Below are 17,325 nucleotides of genomic sequence, written 5' to 3'. Positions count from 1 at the left end.
ATTTAACGAAAGCTAATCTAAAATTTAAAAAATTGTGATCCGAATGGTGATATAAGAAAAATACAAATTTTATGGCGACTAAACTCAGCCACAAATATATTTTTCTTACCAAAAAATATTGCATAAAAGGGTTTATCATTATCATTTAAAAGGTGGGCAGACTATTATTTTCCAATCCTTAAAGGTAAATGAGGCAAAGTGAAATATTACCTCTTAATATTTGTGCATACTATATATTACATTACACAAGATTTTTAGCTATATAAGAAAATCATACAACCAAGCCATAAGGTAATTACAAATAATTTTAATAAATAAATAATAATTGATAATTTAATAAGATTAATAAATAAATTACTATACAAAATTAATGTATGCTGACAATATAAAAAATTCTTATAGTGTATTAGTGTGTATAAGTTAAATTCATTTTATTATATATTGTCAGGTATGTTAGACCTTTGGTTGAGCATTTTCTCGAAACGACGTCGTGAACCTGCTTGCGCGCTTTCTGTAATCGCGCCAGACTGCAGTGAAACAGACTGTAGCTTCCTTCTAGTCCCTGCTACAGTCATCATCATCAACTTTTTCACGCACACAATATTTATATTTCTCCACTTCAGGTTTTCCTCTGAGAGAAAATGGAAGGAGTAGGGTCTAGACTCGGTCGGGCCTCGTCGAGGTACGGTTCAGCTCCAGTATTTAGCGGCCCAGTAAGAAAATGGAAGAAGCAGTGGGTCACTTCTCAGCACAACAGCCGCCTTCGTGGCAACGGCAATGTTATTAACAACGTCGCCGGTCCCAAACTCATGCTCTGCCGTTGGACTCCGCTCTCTTCCTTTCATTCCGGCGACGAAACTCCTAAACGGAAGTTCCGTTATGCACCAGTAAGAAAAAACCGATATTTCTTTTCTACTGTTAGGGTTTAACTATCATTTTACTTTCATTTATCTCTTTTATTAATTCAAATTTTTGAATTTTCATCTTTTCACCAAAAATAATATTTGTTGGAAGATAAAACTTGTCGTTTGGATGTTTGAGAAAACTTTATCTATGGAGCAGGGGCGGAGCTAGTAAGAGGGAACGGGGGTTTAATTAAAATGAAAAATTATATTGTACGAATAGGTAAAAATAATACTTTATGATTATATATAAACTGTTGAATCCTTTATACGAGGAAAAATTCCCATGTAGTGGTAAGAGGTTCAAAAGTTATTTTAGGTCACAAGTTTGAATCCTAACCGTGACATTCTAACATTTTTTCGTATCCCTGTATATAAATACCTGCTCCGCCACGGACTATGGAGAGTTGTTAGTAGGCTAATACTAAGTAGCACCATCTTAATGTTAATGTTAGTGTTTAATTTTGGAATCAATTTTTTCTTAGACTCTGCAATTGGAATTTATATCGCTGAAGTGCAATTGAAACTTTAAAAAAAAAACAATTAAGTAAGGGAATAAAATTGGTAAAACTATTAGGATACATCAAAGCTATTTGCCCGATGGGAACAACAGGTAGCAACAACTTAGAAATTTAGCAATATAGACAACAGGGTACTATTTCAGATTGTAGATACTAGACAAAGGGGCAGAGCTAGCCTTGCGGTTGCGGTTTCGGCCAAACCCAATAGCTTTGGTTCAAACCTTATATTTTTGTAAGAAATCCTTTGAATATATACAAATTATTAATTTAGAACCCAGTAGCTTAAACTGATTGGAAAACCAAACTCATAAGCTCCACCTTTGACTAGACAGCACTAGAAGTATTGATGTTCCTCGCGGGCTTTTGTCTAGTGTTAAGGAGCAGCTTACATAATGTGTGGATTAGGTACAAGTCACGAGTTAGGACCCTACTTCAGACAAAAACCTGGTGTTACGTGGAGAAGTATGTTGCGGAAGCCAAATGTATAGAGTGTGAATAAGTCACAACTACTATACCAAAAATTATGACAACCACCAAATAATAAATAAGACAATAAAGCAATAATAAAGGGAACACCAGAATTTACGAGGTTCGGCTAATTTTGCCTACTCCTCGGACACAACCAAATATTTTATTCCACTCCAAAAATACAAGTGAAATAATACTAAAGAGAGAAGATACAAATGCCTTAAACAGATGAGAAGGCAAATGAGAGGTGTGTTTCAATCCTAAACATTAGGCCTTCTTTTATAGGGGAAAAATCCCCCCAAACTTAACTCCCAACCAATGTGGGACTTTGGCATTTTGCCAAACTTCAACAAATCTCCACCTTGGCAAAATTCCACATTTTCAATTCTCTCTCAATAACAAATTTTGGTTGTGTCTTCATCTTCAATCTTCAGTGTTCAACAATGTTGATCAAATCCAAACAATGTTGAAACTTGACCGCAGTCACCACCTTTGTCAGCATATCAGCAGGATTCTCTGTAGTATGAATTTTCTTCACCGTGACTCCACCTTCTTCTATGATTTCTCGTACGAAATGATACCGAACATCAATGTGCTTCGTCCTTGCATGATAAACTTGGTTCTTCGCTAATTGAATAGCACTTTGACTATCACAAAAAATTGTGATACCTTTTTGTTCAACACCAAGCTCCTTTAGCAATCCTTGAAGCCAAATTGCCTCTTTCACAGCATCTGTAATAGCCATGTACTCTGCCTCTGTTGTAGACAAAGCAACTGTTGACTGCAAAGTAGACTTCCAACTAACTGGTGCCTTTGCAAAAGTAAACACATAACCAGTAGTTGATCTTCGTTTGTCCATATCACCCGCAAAATCTGAGTCACAATATCCAACTACAAACTGATTGTCTTCCTGCTCAAAAACTAACCCGACATCTACAGTATTATGAATATACCGTAGAATCCACTTCACAGCTTGCCAATGCTCCTTCCCTGGATTGTGCATATATCTGCTAATAACTCCAACAGCTTGTGAAATGTCAGGCCTTGTGCAAACCATTGCATACATCAAGCTACCAACAGCATTTGCGTATGGTACCTTTGACATATACTCTCGTTCAGCTTCATCCATTGGCGACATAGTAGTACTTAGCTTAAAATGGGAAGCAAGTGGAGTACTAACTGGCTTAGTCTTGTCATCTATGCCAAAACGTTGAAGTACTCTCTTCAAATATTCCTTTTGAGATAAACAGAGTTTCTTTGAACGTCTATCTCTAATTATCTCCATGCCAAGAATTTTCTTTGCCTCACCCAAATCCTTCATCTCGAACTCCTTCTTCAGTTGAATCTTCAACTTATCAATTTCTTCCGAATTCTTGGAAGCTATCAACATATCATCAACATATAGGAGAAGATATACAAAGGAACCATCTTTAAGCTTGTGCAAATACACACAATGATCGTATTTGCTTCTCTTGTACCCTTGCCGCAACATAAACTCGTCAAATCGCTTGTACCATTGTCTAGAAGATTGTTTCAATCCGTACAACGATTTTTCAAGTTTGCACACCATATTTTCTTTTCCAGCAACTTTGAATCCTTCTGGCTGAGTCATGTAGATTTCCTCCTCCAAGTTTCCATGTAAAAACGCAGTTTTTACATCCATCTGAACTAGTTCCAAATCCAATTGTGCTACCAAAGCCAACATAATTCTAATGGAGGAATGTTTTACAACTGGAGAAAACACTTCATTGTAATCAATTCCCTCCTTTTGAGCATATCCTTTGGCCACCAATCTTGCTTTGTAGCGAACATCTACTTGGTTAGGAAATCCTTCCTTCTTTGCAAATACCCATTTGCACCCAATTGCTTTCTTTCCCTTCGGGAGATTGGCCAATCTCCATGTATGATTCTGATGAAGGGACTGTATTTCATCATTCATGGCAATCCTCCACTTATCTTCTTCTGAACTTTGGACAGCGTCTTTATAAGTAGTAGGAACATCATCAGCTACAATTGAGGTTGCACAAGCAACCGTCTCTATGAGACGAACAGGTTTCGTTATTGTTCTTTTTGGCCTGCTGGTTGCTATTGATTCAAGTTGTTGTTGAGATTCCTGAGTTGGAATCTCCTCTACTGGCTCTCCTTCCAGAGGGTAATCTTCATTTGTTTCCTCCTCTGCTTCTTGTGTAGGAAAAATAAATTTTCCCTCAAACTCCACCTGCTTAGAAGCACCTTCATTTTGTTTGGTATCTTCTGTTACCTTATTTACCATAGCAAATTCATCAAAGGTAACATCTCTGCTGAATATTACTTTCTTTGTCATAGGGCACCATAAGCGATATCCTTTGACTCCAGAAGTAATTCCCATAAAAATAGCCTTCTTTGCCCTTGGATCCAATTTTGACTCCGTCACATGATAATATGCAGTTGAGCCAAACACGTGCAAAGAGTTATAATCTACAGCAGGTTTTCCGTACCATTTTTCAAATGGTGTTTTGCCATCAATAGCAGCAGATGGTAGACGATTAATGAGGTGACATGCATATGTAATTGCCTCAGCCCAAAATTCTTTGCCCAAGCCAGCATTGGACAACATACACCGTACCTTCTCCAGCAAGGTCCGGTTCATACGTTCTGCCACTCCATTCTGTTGTGGTGTATGTCTAACAGTGAAGTGTCGGACGATGCCATCATTTTCACAGACCTTATTGAAATGATCATTTTTGTATTCACCTCCATTGTCTGTGCGAATACACTTGATCCTCCTGCCTGTTTGATTCTCCACCATCGTCTTCCATTTGAGAAAAATTCCCAGCACTTCATCTTTGTTTTTCATTGTATACACCCACACTCTTCGAGAAAAATCATCAACAAAGGTTACAAAATAGTGCTTCCCACCCAATGAAGGTGTTTTGGAAGGACCCCAAACATCAGAGTGTACATAATCCAAAATGCCTTTAGTATTATGGATCGCTGTACCAAATTTAACCCTTGTCTGTTTCCCTTTGACACAATGCTCACAAAACTCCAAGTTGCAAGCCTTTACTCCTTTTAACAATCCTTGATCTGATAGAGTTTTCAAGGATTTTCCTCCAGCATGTCCCAAGCGCATGTGCCATAGCTTGGTTGCTTCTGCCTCTTTGTCGTCACTGGATGTTACTGTCGCTGTCCCAATAACTGTACTGCCACGATAGCGGTACATATTATTATTCTTCCGATTAGCCTTCATTACCACTAGTGCACCGGAGCATACTCTCATCACTCCATTTTCTGCAATGATTTTGAACCCTTTTGATTCTAGGGCTCCCACAGAGATGAGATTCTTCTTCAAATCCGGTACATATCGAACATCTATCAATGTTCTGATCATTCCATCATGGTTCCTTAATCGTATTGAACCAATGCCATATGAGGTAAGAGGGCTGTTATCCGCTGTGTGGATGACTCCATATTCTCCTTCTTGAAATTCCATGAACCAGTCCCTGTTGGGACACATATGATAGCTACAAGCCGAGTCCATCAACCATATGTCTGATGATGTTGATGACTCTGTTGTAACTAATGAGAAGTCTGAATCATCACAATCAGCTACATTTGAATCCATAATGGCCTTTCCATTGTTATGTTTGGCCTTATTCTTCAACTTCGGACAGTCTTTCTTCCAGTGCCCTTTTTCTCGACAAAAGGCACATTCATCTTTGCTGGGTCTGGATCTTGACTTGGATCTTCCCTTCTTTGTCCTCGTTTGATTTTGAGGACGACCCCTCACAAATAGTGCTTCTCCTTCTCCGCCCTTCTGTTTTTCTCGCTTTCTTTGTTCATAGCTGTACAAAGCCGAACAAACTTCTCTGAGAGAAACTTCGTCATTTCCATGGAGTAGAGTAGTTTCAAGGTGCTCGTACTCATCAGGAAGTGACGCCAACAACATCAAGGCCAAGTCACCATCATCATAAGTTGTATCCATATTTTGCAAATCTGTAACCAACTTATTGAAACTGGTGATATGTTCATTCATCGTGGTACCAGGAACATAGGTGAAGTGAAACAGTCTCTTCTTCATGTACAATTTATTTTGACTGTTTTTCTTCAAAAATTTATCCTCCAGTGCTTTCCATAATTTACTTGCAGAAGTTTCCTTTGTGTATGGATATTTCTGCTCTCTAGCAAGGTAGGATCGAATGGTACCGCAAGCAACACGGTTGATAATTCTCCAATCTTCTTCTCCAATAACATCTGGTTTCTTTTCTTCAATGGCCAGATCTAGCCCTTGTTGAAAAAGGACATCTAGAACCTCGCCTTGCCACATCCCAAAATGTCCGGACCCGTCAAATATTTCGACCGCAAATTTCGCATTTGACACAATTCTTGTCATAAGCGAAGATGCCAATGATGACGTATTGTTGACACTTGATGTAGATTCTTCTTGTTTATTGTCTCCCATCTTTGACACAAATATTATTTAATAGCTGACGACACAAATCAAGATTATTTCCTTTCTGGTGTGGAAGATCAGACTAAGCTGCAACCACAGAGCATACTCAGACAGAACCTTGACTCAGTTACCAAGATAAATCTTTTCTGATGTGGAAGATCAGACTATGCTGCAACCACAGAGCATACTTAGACAGTACCTTGGCTCTGATACCAATTGTTGCGGAAGCCAAATGTATAGAGTGTGAATAAGTCACAACTACTATACCAAAAATTATGACAACCACCAAATAATAAATAAGACAATAAAGCAATAATAAAGGGAACACCAGAATTTACGAGGTTCGGCTAATTTTGCCTACTCCTCGGACACAACCAAATATTTTATTCCACTCCAAAAATACAAGTGAAATAATACTAAAGAGAGAAGATACAAATGCCTTAAACAGATGAGAAGGCAAATGAGAGGTGTGTCTCAATCCTAAACATTAGGCCTTCTTTTATAGGGGAAAAATCCCCCCAAACTTAACTCCCAACCAATGTGGGACTTTGGCATTTTGCCAAACTTCAACAAAGTACAGAGGGGGTGAGGCCATCGTCCACCGAGTTTCGTGTGACACTGGCCTCAGGGATTTCTCCATTATATCAAAAGAACAAGTAGTATCGTTCTAGCCAATCAACAAAACAGAAGTAAACGTAACAAGACTTCTGATGCTTGATATTGCAAAAGCAGTGTTCCTGCCAAAGCACATTGATAGTTTATAATGCTCATTTAGAATTTACATATTCGTCTATTTCAATGTCTACCTAGAAAAAACCCCAAATGGTATCCTAATGTCACGGTGTATACTTGAGTTATGTTTTACAGAACCGGGTCATTTAAAAGGTAATTACAGGTAACCAGTGGCGGAGCCACATTCAACCAAGGGGTGTCGATTCGCCGGCAAATTACACTGCATTGCTAGATAATTTTTTTGTTATATGTATATTTATTATACGTTGACTCCCTTTCACTTTTTGGTATATTTAATTTTTTATATTTTGACACCTCTTGGTGAAAATTCAGGCTCCGCCACTGCAGGTAACTCTAGTCTCTATGTAATCACTGCTTACTTACCAATAACATGGATTAATTAAATTACACTAATGCTGTAAGCATCCTATTGCAAAAAAAAAAGTTGAGAATTTCCATATACATGGCTGCAAATGCAAGTATAAGGTAACCATGAAGTAGGAGAAACATTCAAAACTATCCCCTAGAAATGCAACTGCACATTAGGTGTATAATTAAAATTCATTTCATTGCGAACCCCTTCTCTTTTTTTTGTGCCGGAAAGATAGCTGTCGAATTTAAATGTTTTGCTAGAATGTGGAGAATGATTTATGTGGGACCATATTTGTTGCTTTGGTTTTGGTGGGATTGCAGCGAGAAATCTGCTGAGATTCAGTCTTATTATAGATGGTAATTCTAACTTTAGGACTTTGCTTGGAACTAGAAAAGAGAAGGGAATGGAAGGAAAAAAATACAAACACTTTCCGTACTTCTTAACAATATAAAGAGAAAGGAAGAAGAGAGTAACAATTTTTGGATCCACTAGTTTTCTCCCTATTGTCCTCTATTTTCCGTCTTTGTATTTGTCCCTTCCTTTCTCTTCCATTCCATTGTTACTGAAGATAGGGCTAAGCTTCATCAAGTTAGAACTTTTAACTGAAATTAGAATGCCACCAATAAAAAGAAAAGAATTAGAATGTTAAGGCCTGGCATTTTGTAGCATTCTTTTACAATGTGCAGGATTCTCATAATATCAGATTTGTTCCTTTTTTTTTTTTTTTGGTTAAACTTCTTTCTCCTATGATATCTCAAATATGCAGATTGTTGACTTAGAAGAAAAGAAAAAGGAAGCTCTTGATAATGAAGCTAAAATAAGGAAGCGAAATCAAGCTATCACAAGTTCAACATCAAACGATAACATCTTGAAGAAACAAAGCATCAATGATATCTTTGAGGAAGATTTTGAGGTGATATTTTGAGCTTTGTTACCTTTTAGAAAAGCAGTTGCATTTCTGTTGTCATTATTGTTTGTTATTTTATTTTTTCTTCTCTATACTTTTCTTTGCTCTCCTTTACTCAATTATATCCTTATCCTTGACCAAACTTGGATAAGCGTTGATTTACTTGAATGTAAGAAATATACCTACCCTAGATGCAGTGATAAGAAATATACTTTGCATGTGATCACTTTCAATCATCATAAAATCACACATGTAACTAAAGATCTATGTAGGACATGGGTAAATTATTTCTGACGGCATTCTCTATTTTATCTTCTCTGTGTTGCTTGCACTTTCTGTTGAATGTAATCATTTCTAATTATATGTCCAATTGTATAAGTATGCCGTCATCTTAACATCTGTTCTGTTTATGCCATATTCATTTTGTGGATATGTTGGACTGCAACATCAGTTCTAACGTAATATTGTTGGTCATATAACCATCCTATAGATTTTACCTTTCACATTTATATGTATATTTCTACCGCATAGCATTCCTGTGGGCACATTTTTATGTATCTTTCTACCGCATAGCATTCCTGTGGGCTGTGGCACTTCTCGTTTCAGTCATTCTGTTTTCATTCTATGTGGCATATCTTCGTCTAACTTCTCATTTTTCATTCCATGTGTTATATCATCATTTAACTTATCATTCTCTCAAAATATTGAATTGAGACAGCACAAGAGCAATCCACATTCCACAGACAATAGATGTAAACTGTAAATCTTACTATTCTTGCCTATTGTAGCACAAAGTTTCTTGAGAAATGGAAAGATCTCTAGAGTCAATCGAAAATGAGAGACTAGACTTTCTAGATCATTTTAATCTCCGGGAAGAGAAATTTCTAAGTTCTTTCAACTTTTAGTTTTGCCAAGAGTCTTTCGGAAACAACCTTTCTACTCCCTCGCGCACTCACTACCCTTCCCAGACTCCACTTGTGAGATTGTTGTTGTTGTTGTTTCAACTTTTAGTTTTACATGGATAGACTAATATATAGGTTTGAGCCCCTTCTAACGTGCAAGTTTTGTTTGGACTCTATCCAAGATGAGAAATACCCTAAAATTTTCAGAATACAAGTTTTCCTTTTTTCTTTATAAAAAAGAATTTTCAGAATACAAGTGAGAAAAACCCCCATATATACAGCACCGGAATATTTGGTCTCAATTCACTCCTGCATGCATGTAACTCGTGCTATATATCCCCAAAGCTTCTTGATCTCCTTCCTTGCTTGATATGAATTCTAAGCATTCATTGTAGCGACGAACAAATCAAAGAAATTAATCTTGTATCATAGCACCATCTCTTTCTAAAACTAGTGTTATACAGAAATTCATTTGTTAAAGATTCGACTCCCTCTCTTTTATGGATTTAGTATCAGTTTTGTTAAAGGTTCCCCTTCTGTGCATTTCAGGAGCTGATGACAGATCAATCCATTTGCAGTGAAAGCCAGCTAAATTTTGACTTGTGCTTCGAAGGCTGTGATTGAGAAGAATAGTAGCTGCTGCTTATTTTGATGGTTGACGACTCCACTTGTTGTTACCATGCCTAACTTAGATCTAGTGGTAGTTAGGTCTAAACCATTGTACATATAATATAACCCTCTCCTTTTCCATGCTTAACTTAGACTATAGTTGTATTTAAGTAGAAGTGATTGTAAATACAACCCTCTATTTTCTTGAGGACTTGCTTTTGATACTGTTTTAACTTAGATTCTGGTTGTAAAATCAAGTAGAAGTGATTGTAAATATTAACCTCTAGCTTCTTTTGAGGACGTAATTGCTTGCATCACAGTCGGTGTATTTCCCTCTTACTTTCTCTTTTGATATACGTACCTTCCTGGGGCTAAGGAGAGTGCATCACACTCACATTCACACTAAATTAAATAATATAACCTTAAAAAATTAAGAATTTAAATTGATAGTGCAATCACTTAAATATGGTTAAATGACATACATATTCTTACCAAAAAAAATAGGACACATTTTAAAAATAAATGCTTTATTGATTAAACACTAAATACAAATACTGAGGGGAGTCTTGGGAGTCTGTTTAAACAGTGATCCGAAGTCGTTTTTACCGCAGACTATGAGTTATATGCTGCTAATATTTCAAGGAAGTGTAAGCACGCATTTTCAACAAAATTCTACAATATTGTATGGCAGAGATTGGTAAAACCATTGCACATTGAGATTGTGCTAAATTCAATTTCAAAATTTAGAAAATGGAAGTTAAGTACCTTTTACTAGAATATCGACAATCCAAAAGACAAGTCCATTGAAAACAGACACTACTCGGTTTAAGGCTCGAGCTGTAATTTCCTGGAAAAAGGATATGCTCACTCCTCATACGGAGTTCCCAACGGTATAATACCTCTAATTTGGACAGCGCAATAGGGATGTCATTATTAACCAACGAATCACGTGATTGTTTCGACCACTCCGACGACACAATCCTAGAGTAAACTTTAGCAAAACAAAAAGATTTAAGATTAATAAAGAATAATAGAAGAAACTATAACTTAAGATCTGTGCGACCCACCGCTTCCCCTGGAGGATCTAGAACTTGATTCCTTTTCAAACTTGAGGGCTAAAATTGATCTCCCGATTTCACCTTGTTACAGATTTTCCAGCTCCAAAACCTTGGCTTGTGACCCACCTGTTTAAGATTCAGTGCTTTGATCCGCCTGTGTACTCTCCACTGCTACTGTCACACCAACTTCAGCTGGCCGAATGATTCGCTCATGTAAGGTGTACCCCGACTGCAACAAAAAGTACAATCACGTCTGTTACACATTTAATTTCCAACAAAAGGGATGCCTAAAGAACGTCCTAGATTTGCAATAATCAACAAGGATCAAGTGAATGAAGATTGAAATAGCAAAGACTGCCGCACTGAGAAGAAGTTCCTAACAAGATACCTTGAGACAAACTGCTACCATGCCAGGAGCCTTCTTAGGATCGGGTACTTGGAATATTGCATTATGCTTATTTGGATCAAATTGTTCATTTGTAGGATCATACTTTCCGACACCAAATTTTTTGAATACCTGAAAAGTAACAAAGAGCCGTAAACCAAAAGACGCAACTGAGAAAGATATAATGGAGAACCTCCTCACAACAACAATGGTCTTTCAAGAAAAGATCACCAAGAAATAGGAAGGATTTCAAATGTAAAACAGCGCCCCCCCCCCCCCCCACACACACAACCCCCAAAACCCCCCGCGGGAAAAAATGTAATTCAGTGCACAACAAAAGCACCCCTGAATTTATTGAATGCATTCTACTGGGATTTTCTAATATCCAAAAATGACTTGGAGCTTCTCTTCCAGCTGCATGCGCATATATAGTAAACCCTCTTCGTTGCTTCTTCATTTCAGAAGCTAGTTGGGGCATTTAGCAGAAGTGAATGAGCAGCAATGGATTCTTTCTTTTGCCAAGATATGTTGGCTTTTATACGGCTTTGAAGAGTAATTTTTGGAACTAGCTTGTTGAAATTTCTAATCATAGTGTTTCCCGAAAGACCTAAAATTCCTTATACTGTAACTTATGTTTGTAAATAAAAAGGAAAAAAAAAAGTAGTACGTGCTTCGTAGACAAACAGTCTACCAAGCGGTAAAAGAGGGAAATAAACCATGGAATGTATTTGGGTGAAAAGGTGTACCTCGGCAAGCTGTTTATCAGTTATTTCAACACCTTCCAGTAGTGTTTTCAGAAGTGGCACAGCTCCTGCAGTATCCTTAGATTCATCAATTTTGGAGAAGCTCTCTTTTACAACAGAAGAAGCCCGACCCAAATTATCAGAAACATCTAGAAGCGCTTTCACGAAATTCTGCAGCAGCATTTATGCAAAAGATGAGAGCAAATTACAAGTAACATAATATACTAACAAGTAGATGCATGACTCTCTGGCAAAGGATGTGCCTAGAAAAACTAACTTGAATGGCAAACTTCTTGGAGTTTTCTGCTTCCCGTTTAGTTCTGTTCGTGACATTCTCCATCTCTGCATAAGTGCGAAGAACTTTGTCCTGCATTTTCTGAAACTCATCATCTTTAATCTTTAGGAGTTCTTCCTTCTCAGCCACAAGTTTCACCAAGTCATCCCTAGAAAGGTCCTCTGTATCCAAATCAGAATCAGAATCAGAAGACACAGTTTGTTTAGTACGTCTTCTCCTTCGTTTGACATTTTCATTCATGTTATTATTGGATGCCATATCAGAACCTGATTCATCCTTCTCATCTTGAACCTGAGAATCAGCAGAAACTGAAGCTTCACAATCTCCCTTCACTTTTGTGCTTCCTGGGTCACTTTGAGACTGAGATGTCTCTTTTTTATTAGGTTGGGGAGATGCAGAGGATGAAATTCCAAATCGTTGCAAGGCAGATTCATGGAATAGAGATACCTGATCAGAAAACCGCCATTAGCAGAACCGACAATATTTATGTGAACATAGAAATTAAACAATTTTGTCTTTCGACGGGTAGAGAGTAGCGTATACAGTTAAACCTCTCTATAACAACATCCTTTTATAACATCACTTCACTATAATGGCCATGTTATCCTCGGAACTGATTTTTTATGTTATATTTTACTTCTCTGTAACAACCTTTTACCTATAACAGCAACATCCATCTTTATAACAATATGCTTTTTGTAAAATTACCCCTCTATAACAACCATGTAGAATCTCTATATTACCAATAATAACTCTAGAGAATTTGACCAACTATATTGAAACTTTAATGCACCACTTATGAATTATGATAAAAGAATATTATGTTAAACATACTCCCATAATAAAATTTCATTCAATTCCATTAAAAGATATGCTTGTATATTTTCAGATACCCTTTTACTGAAAGTTTAAGCACAAATCTTCATCAATTTAGGTGTTATATCGCTAGTAAGAGATTGAAATCTACAAAACAAGCTACAATTATAGAGTTCTTCCATTATTCTTGGAAAAAACTACTTTTCAAGTAGCTTTAAAAAGTGTGTTTTAGAGTTTAAATTTTTTGTACACTTTATTATGGATTTATTAGTAATGTATTAGCTTCCTATTTAATTAGTAATACGCATACAATATTTTAAATTCAAATAATCTTTTTTAGTCTTTTATATGCAACATTAAAAAGAAAAGTAAATGATTCTTGGATAATTTTTATCTATAACAACTGATTTATATTTAACCATCAAATGTTGTTATAGGAGTATAACAACCAGTCAATATAAAAACCAAAATATGTCAGAACCAACGAAGCTATTATAGAGAGGTTTGATTGTACATAATTCCTCAAGGCATCAAGTTAGCAGAATGTCGAGTTTACAACTTGAGCAAGTTAAAAGAAATATAGAATTATCAAGATACAATACATTATTTTGATTACAGCAAAAGAACAAGTTAGCAAGGCAACTATTTTTCACTTCATGTTTGCCCGGATATCCTTCGAAAACAGATCCTTCCTCCTATTTTATGATGAAAAACGACGGTCATGTGCTCATTTTTCTCTCAATAGTTTTCCTGATAAAGAGAGGAGAACAGTTGACTGAAGATGATGCTTTTATGAATTTTTTGTTGTCGTGAGAGAATTCAGAAAAATAAAGAAAACAAGTATGATCGTTTAACTATTCATCATCTCAGCTACTTGGACTGATTTTAGGAACAAAAGAGGAAACGAGAGATATTTCAACTCAGTAAAACCACTTTCCTTTTCTCCCTTAAACTGGAGACAGTTCATTGAAAAGGAGTCTATAAGATCTTTACGGCACTTATAAGATATATTTTTGCACATATTCCTTTTGCCACTAATCCCAAATTGAGGAGGTGAACTTCACCTTCTGTTCCTACTAAATTACATCCGCTCCATCCTCTTTGAATCCTTCAGCACAGAGACATCGTCACTTCTCCTCTCCAACACCACACTTGGCTGCTTATGTGTAAAGTAATGCACCCACTGAACATTTTACCGATTTAAAAAGTCGTTACTGAACCGCAATTTCTTTTCCCCCTAACTGGAATATATTATAAGCTATACTGATGAACTATCATTTATAAGGACATTTTATAGCTAAAGGTTAACATGTTACATCTCCTTTCTTAGAAGTCAAAATCATTTTGAACTTCTTTTCTCCATATAGTAAACAATATGAGGTTTCTAATACTTCCAATTATTCAATTAGAGTTCAATCCCAAACTTAACAAAATAAAAAATAAAAAATTTCTCATCTACCTAAGCACTGGTTGGCAGCATTATGCAGGAACTTAGTGGAATAGCCAAGGTGCACACGAGTTGAATGTAGCAAATAGACACCACCATTATAAACAAAAAAAGGAAATATCAAACTTGAAACTAAAACAATTATTAAACATAAGTTGCCAACTTCATCAAAGAAAAACAGCAGCTAAAGTAAGACCTACCCCCTCTATTCCAATTTATGTGGCAAAGTTTGAATAAGCACAGAGAGCTATTTATGTGGTTTTAAGACTTTGAAACTTATGATCTTGTGGCTATAAAAGTTTATCGTTAAGGGTAAAATGAGATGTTTAAGTTTAATTTTTCCACATTAAAAAAGCTTCATTCTTTTTACAATGGACTAAAAAATAAATGTTTCCACATAAACTGGAACACAGGGAGCATATCATATCCTCGACTAGTATCCAAAAAGAAGCCTATGATACAACTAGATTACGATTGCCCCTTAAACCCCAGCAAAACCCTACACGAAAAATCTACGAAAAATGTATTTTTTTAAAAAGAATTTGGCACAAAAATCAAACCTTTTCTTTAAAATCACGAAGTGAGTGGAACTGAGATGCAAGAACGGGAACGTGCTGTTTCCGTTGCTGTTCTCGAGAATAAAGGAGCACCGAGCTGCGGCACTGATTTAATATGGCTCTCGGGAACCGAGATGAAATTCTGCTCACCAACATCTCCAAATTCGGTTTTTCGCTTTAGATTTCAAGGGGGAAAAAAGGAGACAAGTTGAAATGAGAGCTATGAATTGCAATGGCGGTAGGACAAAAGAGCAGAGGAAAGGGTTTTAGGAAGAGAGAGAAAATGAGAGAGGTGGCCGTGTGGCGTGCAGAGAAAGAAAATTGCGAATTGTCGAAACAACCCCTGTCTTGGTCGCGTCATAATACTATTCGGTCTGGAATATTGTGAATGTAAGAGGATGATTGGGTCAATTTAAGAATACTTGCTCGTTTTGCCGTTGTTTTGTAGTTATGCAAGAACCAACTAAACCAGCTAAACCGGCCGGGCCAGCCCGTTAACGACCCGATTCAATCCGTTATTGCCCGGGTCAACTCGGCCCTGTAAGAGGTGCGATGGAATTAGTGGTGGGCATCGGTCGGTTCGGTTCGGTTTTGAATATTATCGGTTTTGCCTATCGATTATCGGTTTACAAATATCATAACTCGATAACCAAACCGATAAGATATTGGTTATCGGGTATCGGTTAATCGGTTATTGATCATTATCGGTTCGGTTATCGGTTTACCCGATAAGGTAAAACTAAAATTAATAGTGTTGATTGCTGAACGTTTGTACAAAGTTTACTGGAAGCTGCTATATATTGTGGCAGAAGCCGCAGAACGCCAGAACTACAAGCATTTGATGAATTTAAACTTCAGTTTAAACTGCACATAAACTGCACACAAAGCTGCACATAAAACCAACATTTCTCACAATAATTTCAGTTTAAAGTTAAACTTCTCACTGAATAATTTCAGCACACAAAGCTGTACATTTTTTGCCTCAAACTAAACATACCCAGTACGACAGTACCTCAATTGCCTGTGCATACAAAATGCAAACAACTCAAAATTCCAATCTAACAAAAATAGGAGATAAAAAGATCCCAACTTTCACAACCCAAAAACAGATGTATACACAGTAATGTCCAAACTCCAAAGTAATAGTTCAAACACATTAATAACAATGCAAAGTAGTAGCAACCTTAGGATTAACAAGTCCAAAGTCCAAACATAATACATAAAACAAGATGACAATAACTACATCTTACTTTCCACCATCTATCATCACCTTCTTCAATCCTTTCATAGTGACTCCAAACATGTGAGATAGCTTTGAGACCACAAAGTCGAGTCATGGTTACACCTATTAAACATAACAAGAAAATATATTAAGCAAGTAATATTTGTAATCATACTATGTGTTATATAAGTTGAATAATTAACTTACCAAAGTTTTAACTTACAACTATCTAAGATTCTACATATCATCATCGCAGGGTTCGTTTCCAAGATTGGCAAAATCTATGATAATATATATTAACAAGTCAAACAACAAAAATATTAAATAAACTATTTATAAAAATAATATACAATCAAACAAATTAAAATATTGCTACCTTGTTCTAGTTGCTCGAGAACATCTAAATCTTCCTCAACACTTACAGGTAATGGCTCACTTCGAAGCCAATCTTGAAGGCACACGAGAACTTCCACCAATTTAGGAGTCAATGAACTCCTAAATGAATCAAGAATACGCCCTCCAGTGCTAAATGCACATTCAGATGCAACACTTGAAATAGGAATAGATAATACATCCCGAGCCATCTCAGCAAGAATGGGGAATCTAGGTGAGTTTACTTTCCACCAAAGCAATATATTACCGTCTTCTATTTCATTTTCAACTTCTTCTGTAAGATATTTTTCCAATTCTGATTTAGAATCTGAACCTCCAATCCCAGCTTTATGTCTTTTTAATTCTTCAAAGAAAGAACCAAAAGATCCATTTGAAGTTTCCATTGTGTCCAATGAAGAGTTAGATAAACATGAAGAGAGACGACAAACTTTATCTTTTGAATAAGACTTTACATACTCATCAAACAATGAAGTCATGTATGTATGCACTCCCTTCGCGATAATTGGCCCTTTCTCTTCGAACATCTTCGCAAGTGCAAAACTAATAGAATCAAACTTGTACCG

The 17,325-nt window shown here is 36.5% G+C and overlaps 2 protein-coding genes across 3 annotated transcripts; one reads left to right on the top strand and one right to left on the bottom strand.

The window, feature by feature from the left end:
* The first annotated feature begins 472 nt into the window (after positions 1–472).
* On the top strand, positions 473–10,185 carry LOC104216808 (uncharacterized). Its single transcript, XM_070147960.1, has 3 exons — positions 473–887; positions 8,195–8,341; positions 9,787–10,185. The coding sequence occupies exons 1-3, from the start codon at positions 642–644 to the stop codon at positions 9,859–9,861; spliced, it is 468 nt and encodes a 155-aa protein (XP_070004061.1). The 5' UTR covers positions 473–641; the 3' UTR covers positions 9,862–10,185.
* Positions 10,186–10,540: 355 nt separating this feature from the next.
* Positions 10,541–15,423, bottom strand: LOC104242496 (grpE protein homolog 2, mitochondrial-like). Of its 2 annotated transcripts, XM_009797555.2 has the most exons (6): positions 15,151–15,393; positions 12,594–12,774; positions 12,310–12,488; positions 12,036–12,203; positions 11,293–11,421; positions 10,541–11,133 (listed from the first exon to the last, which is right to left on the bottom strand). In XM_009797555.2, exons 1-6 carry the CDS (start codon positions 15,301–15,303, stop codon positions 11,035–11,037), a joined length of 909 nt encoding a protein of 302 aa, XP_009795857.1. In that variant the 5' UTR covers positions 15,304–15,393; the 3' UTR covers positions 10,541–11,034. The 2 variants fall into 2 exon arrangements, with proteins under 2 accessions (XP_009795857.1, XP_009795855.1); XM_009797553.2 differs by having other exon boundaries at positions 12,310–12,774; positions 15,151–15,423.
* Positions 15,424–17,325: the final 1,902 nt, after the last annotated feature.

The sequence above is a fragment of the Nicotiana sylvestris genome, chromosome 6, assembly GCF_000393655.2.
Source record: "Nicotiana sylvestris chromosome 6, ASM39365v2, whole genome shotgun sequence".
In the NCBI taxonomy this organism is placed as follows: Eukaryota; Viridiplantae; Streptophyta; class Magnoliopsida; order Solanales; family Solanaceae; genus Nicotiana; species Nicotiana sylvestris.
This window is presented reverse-complemented; position numbering and strand designations above follow the sequence as displayed.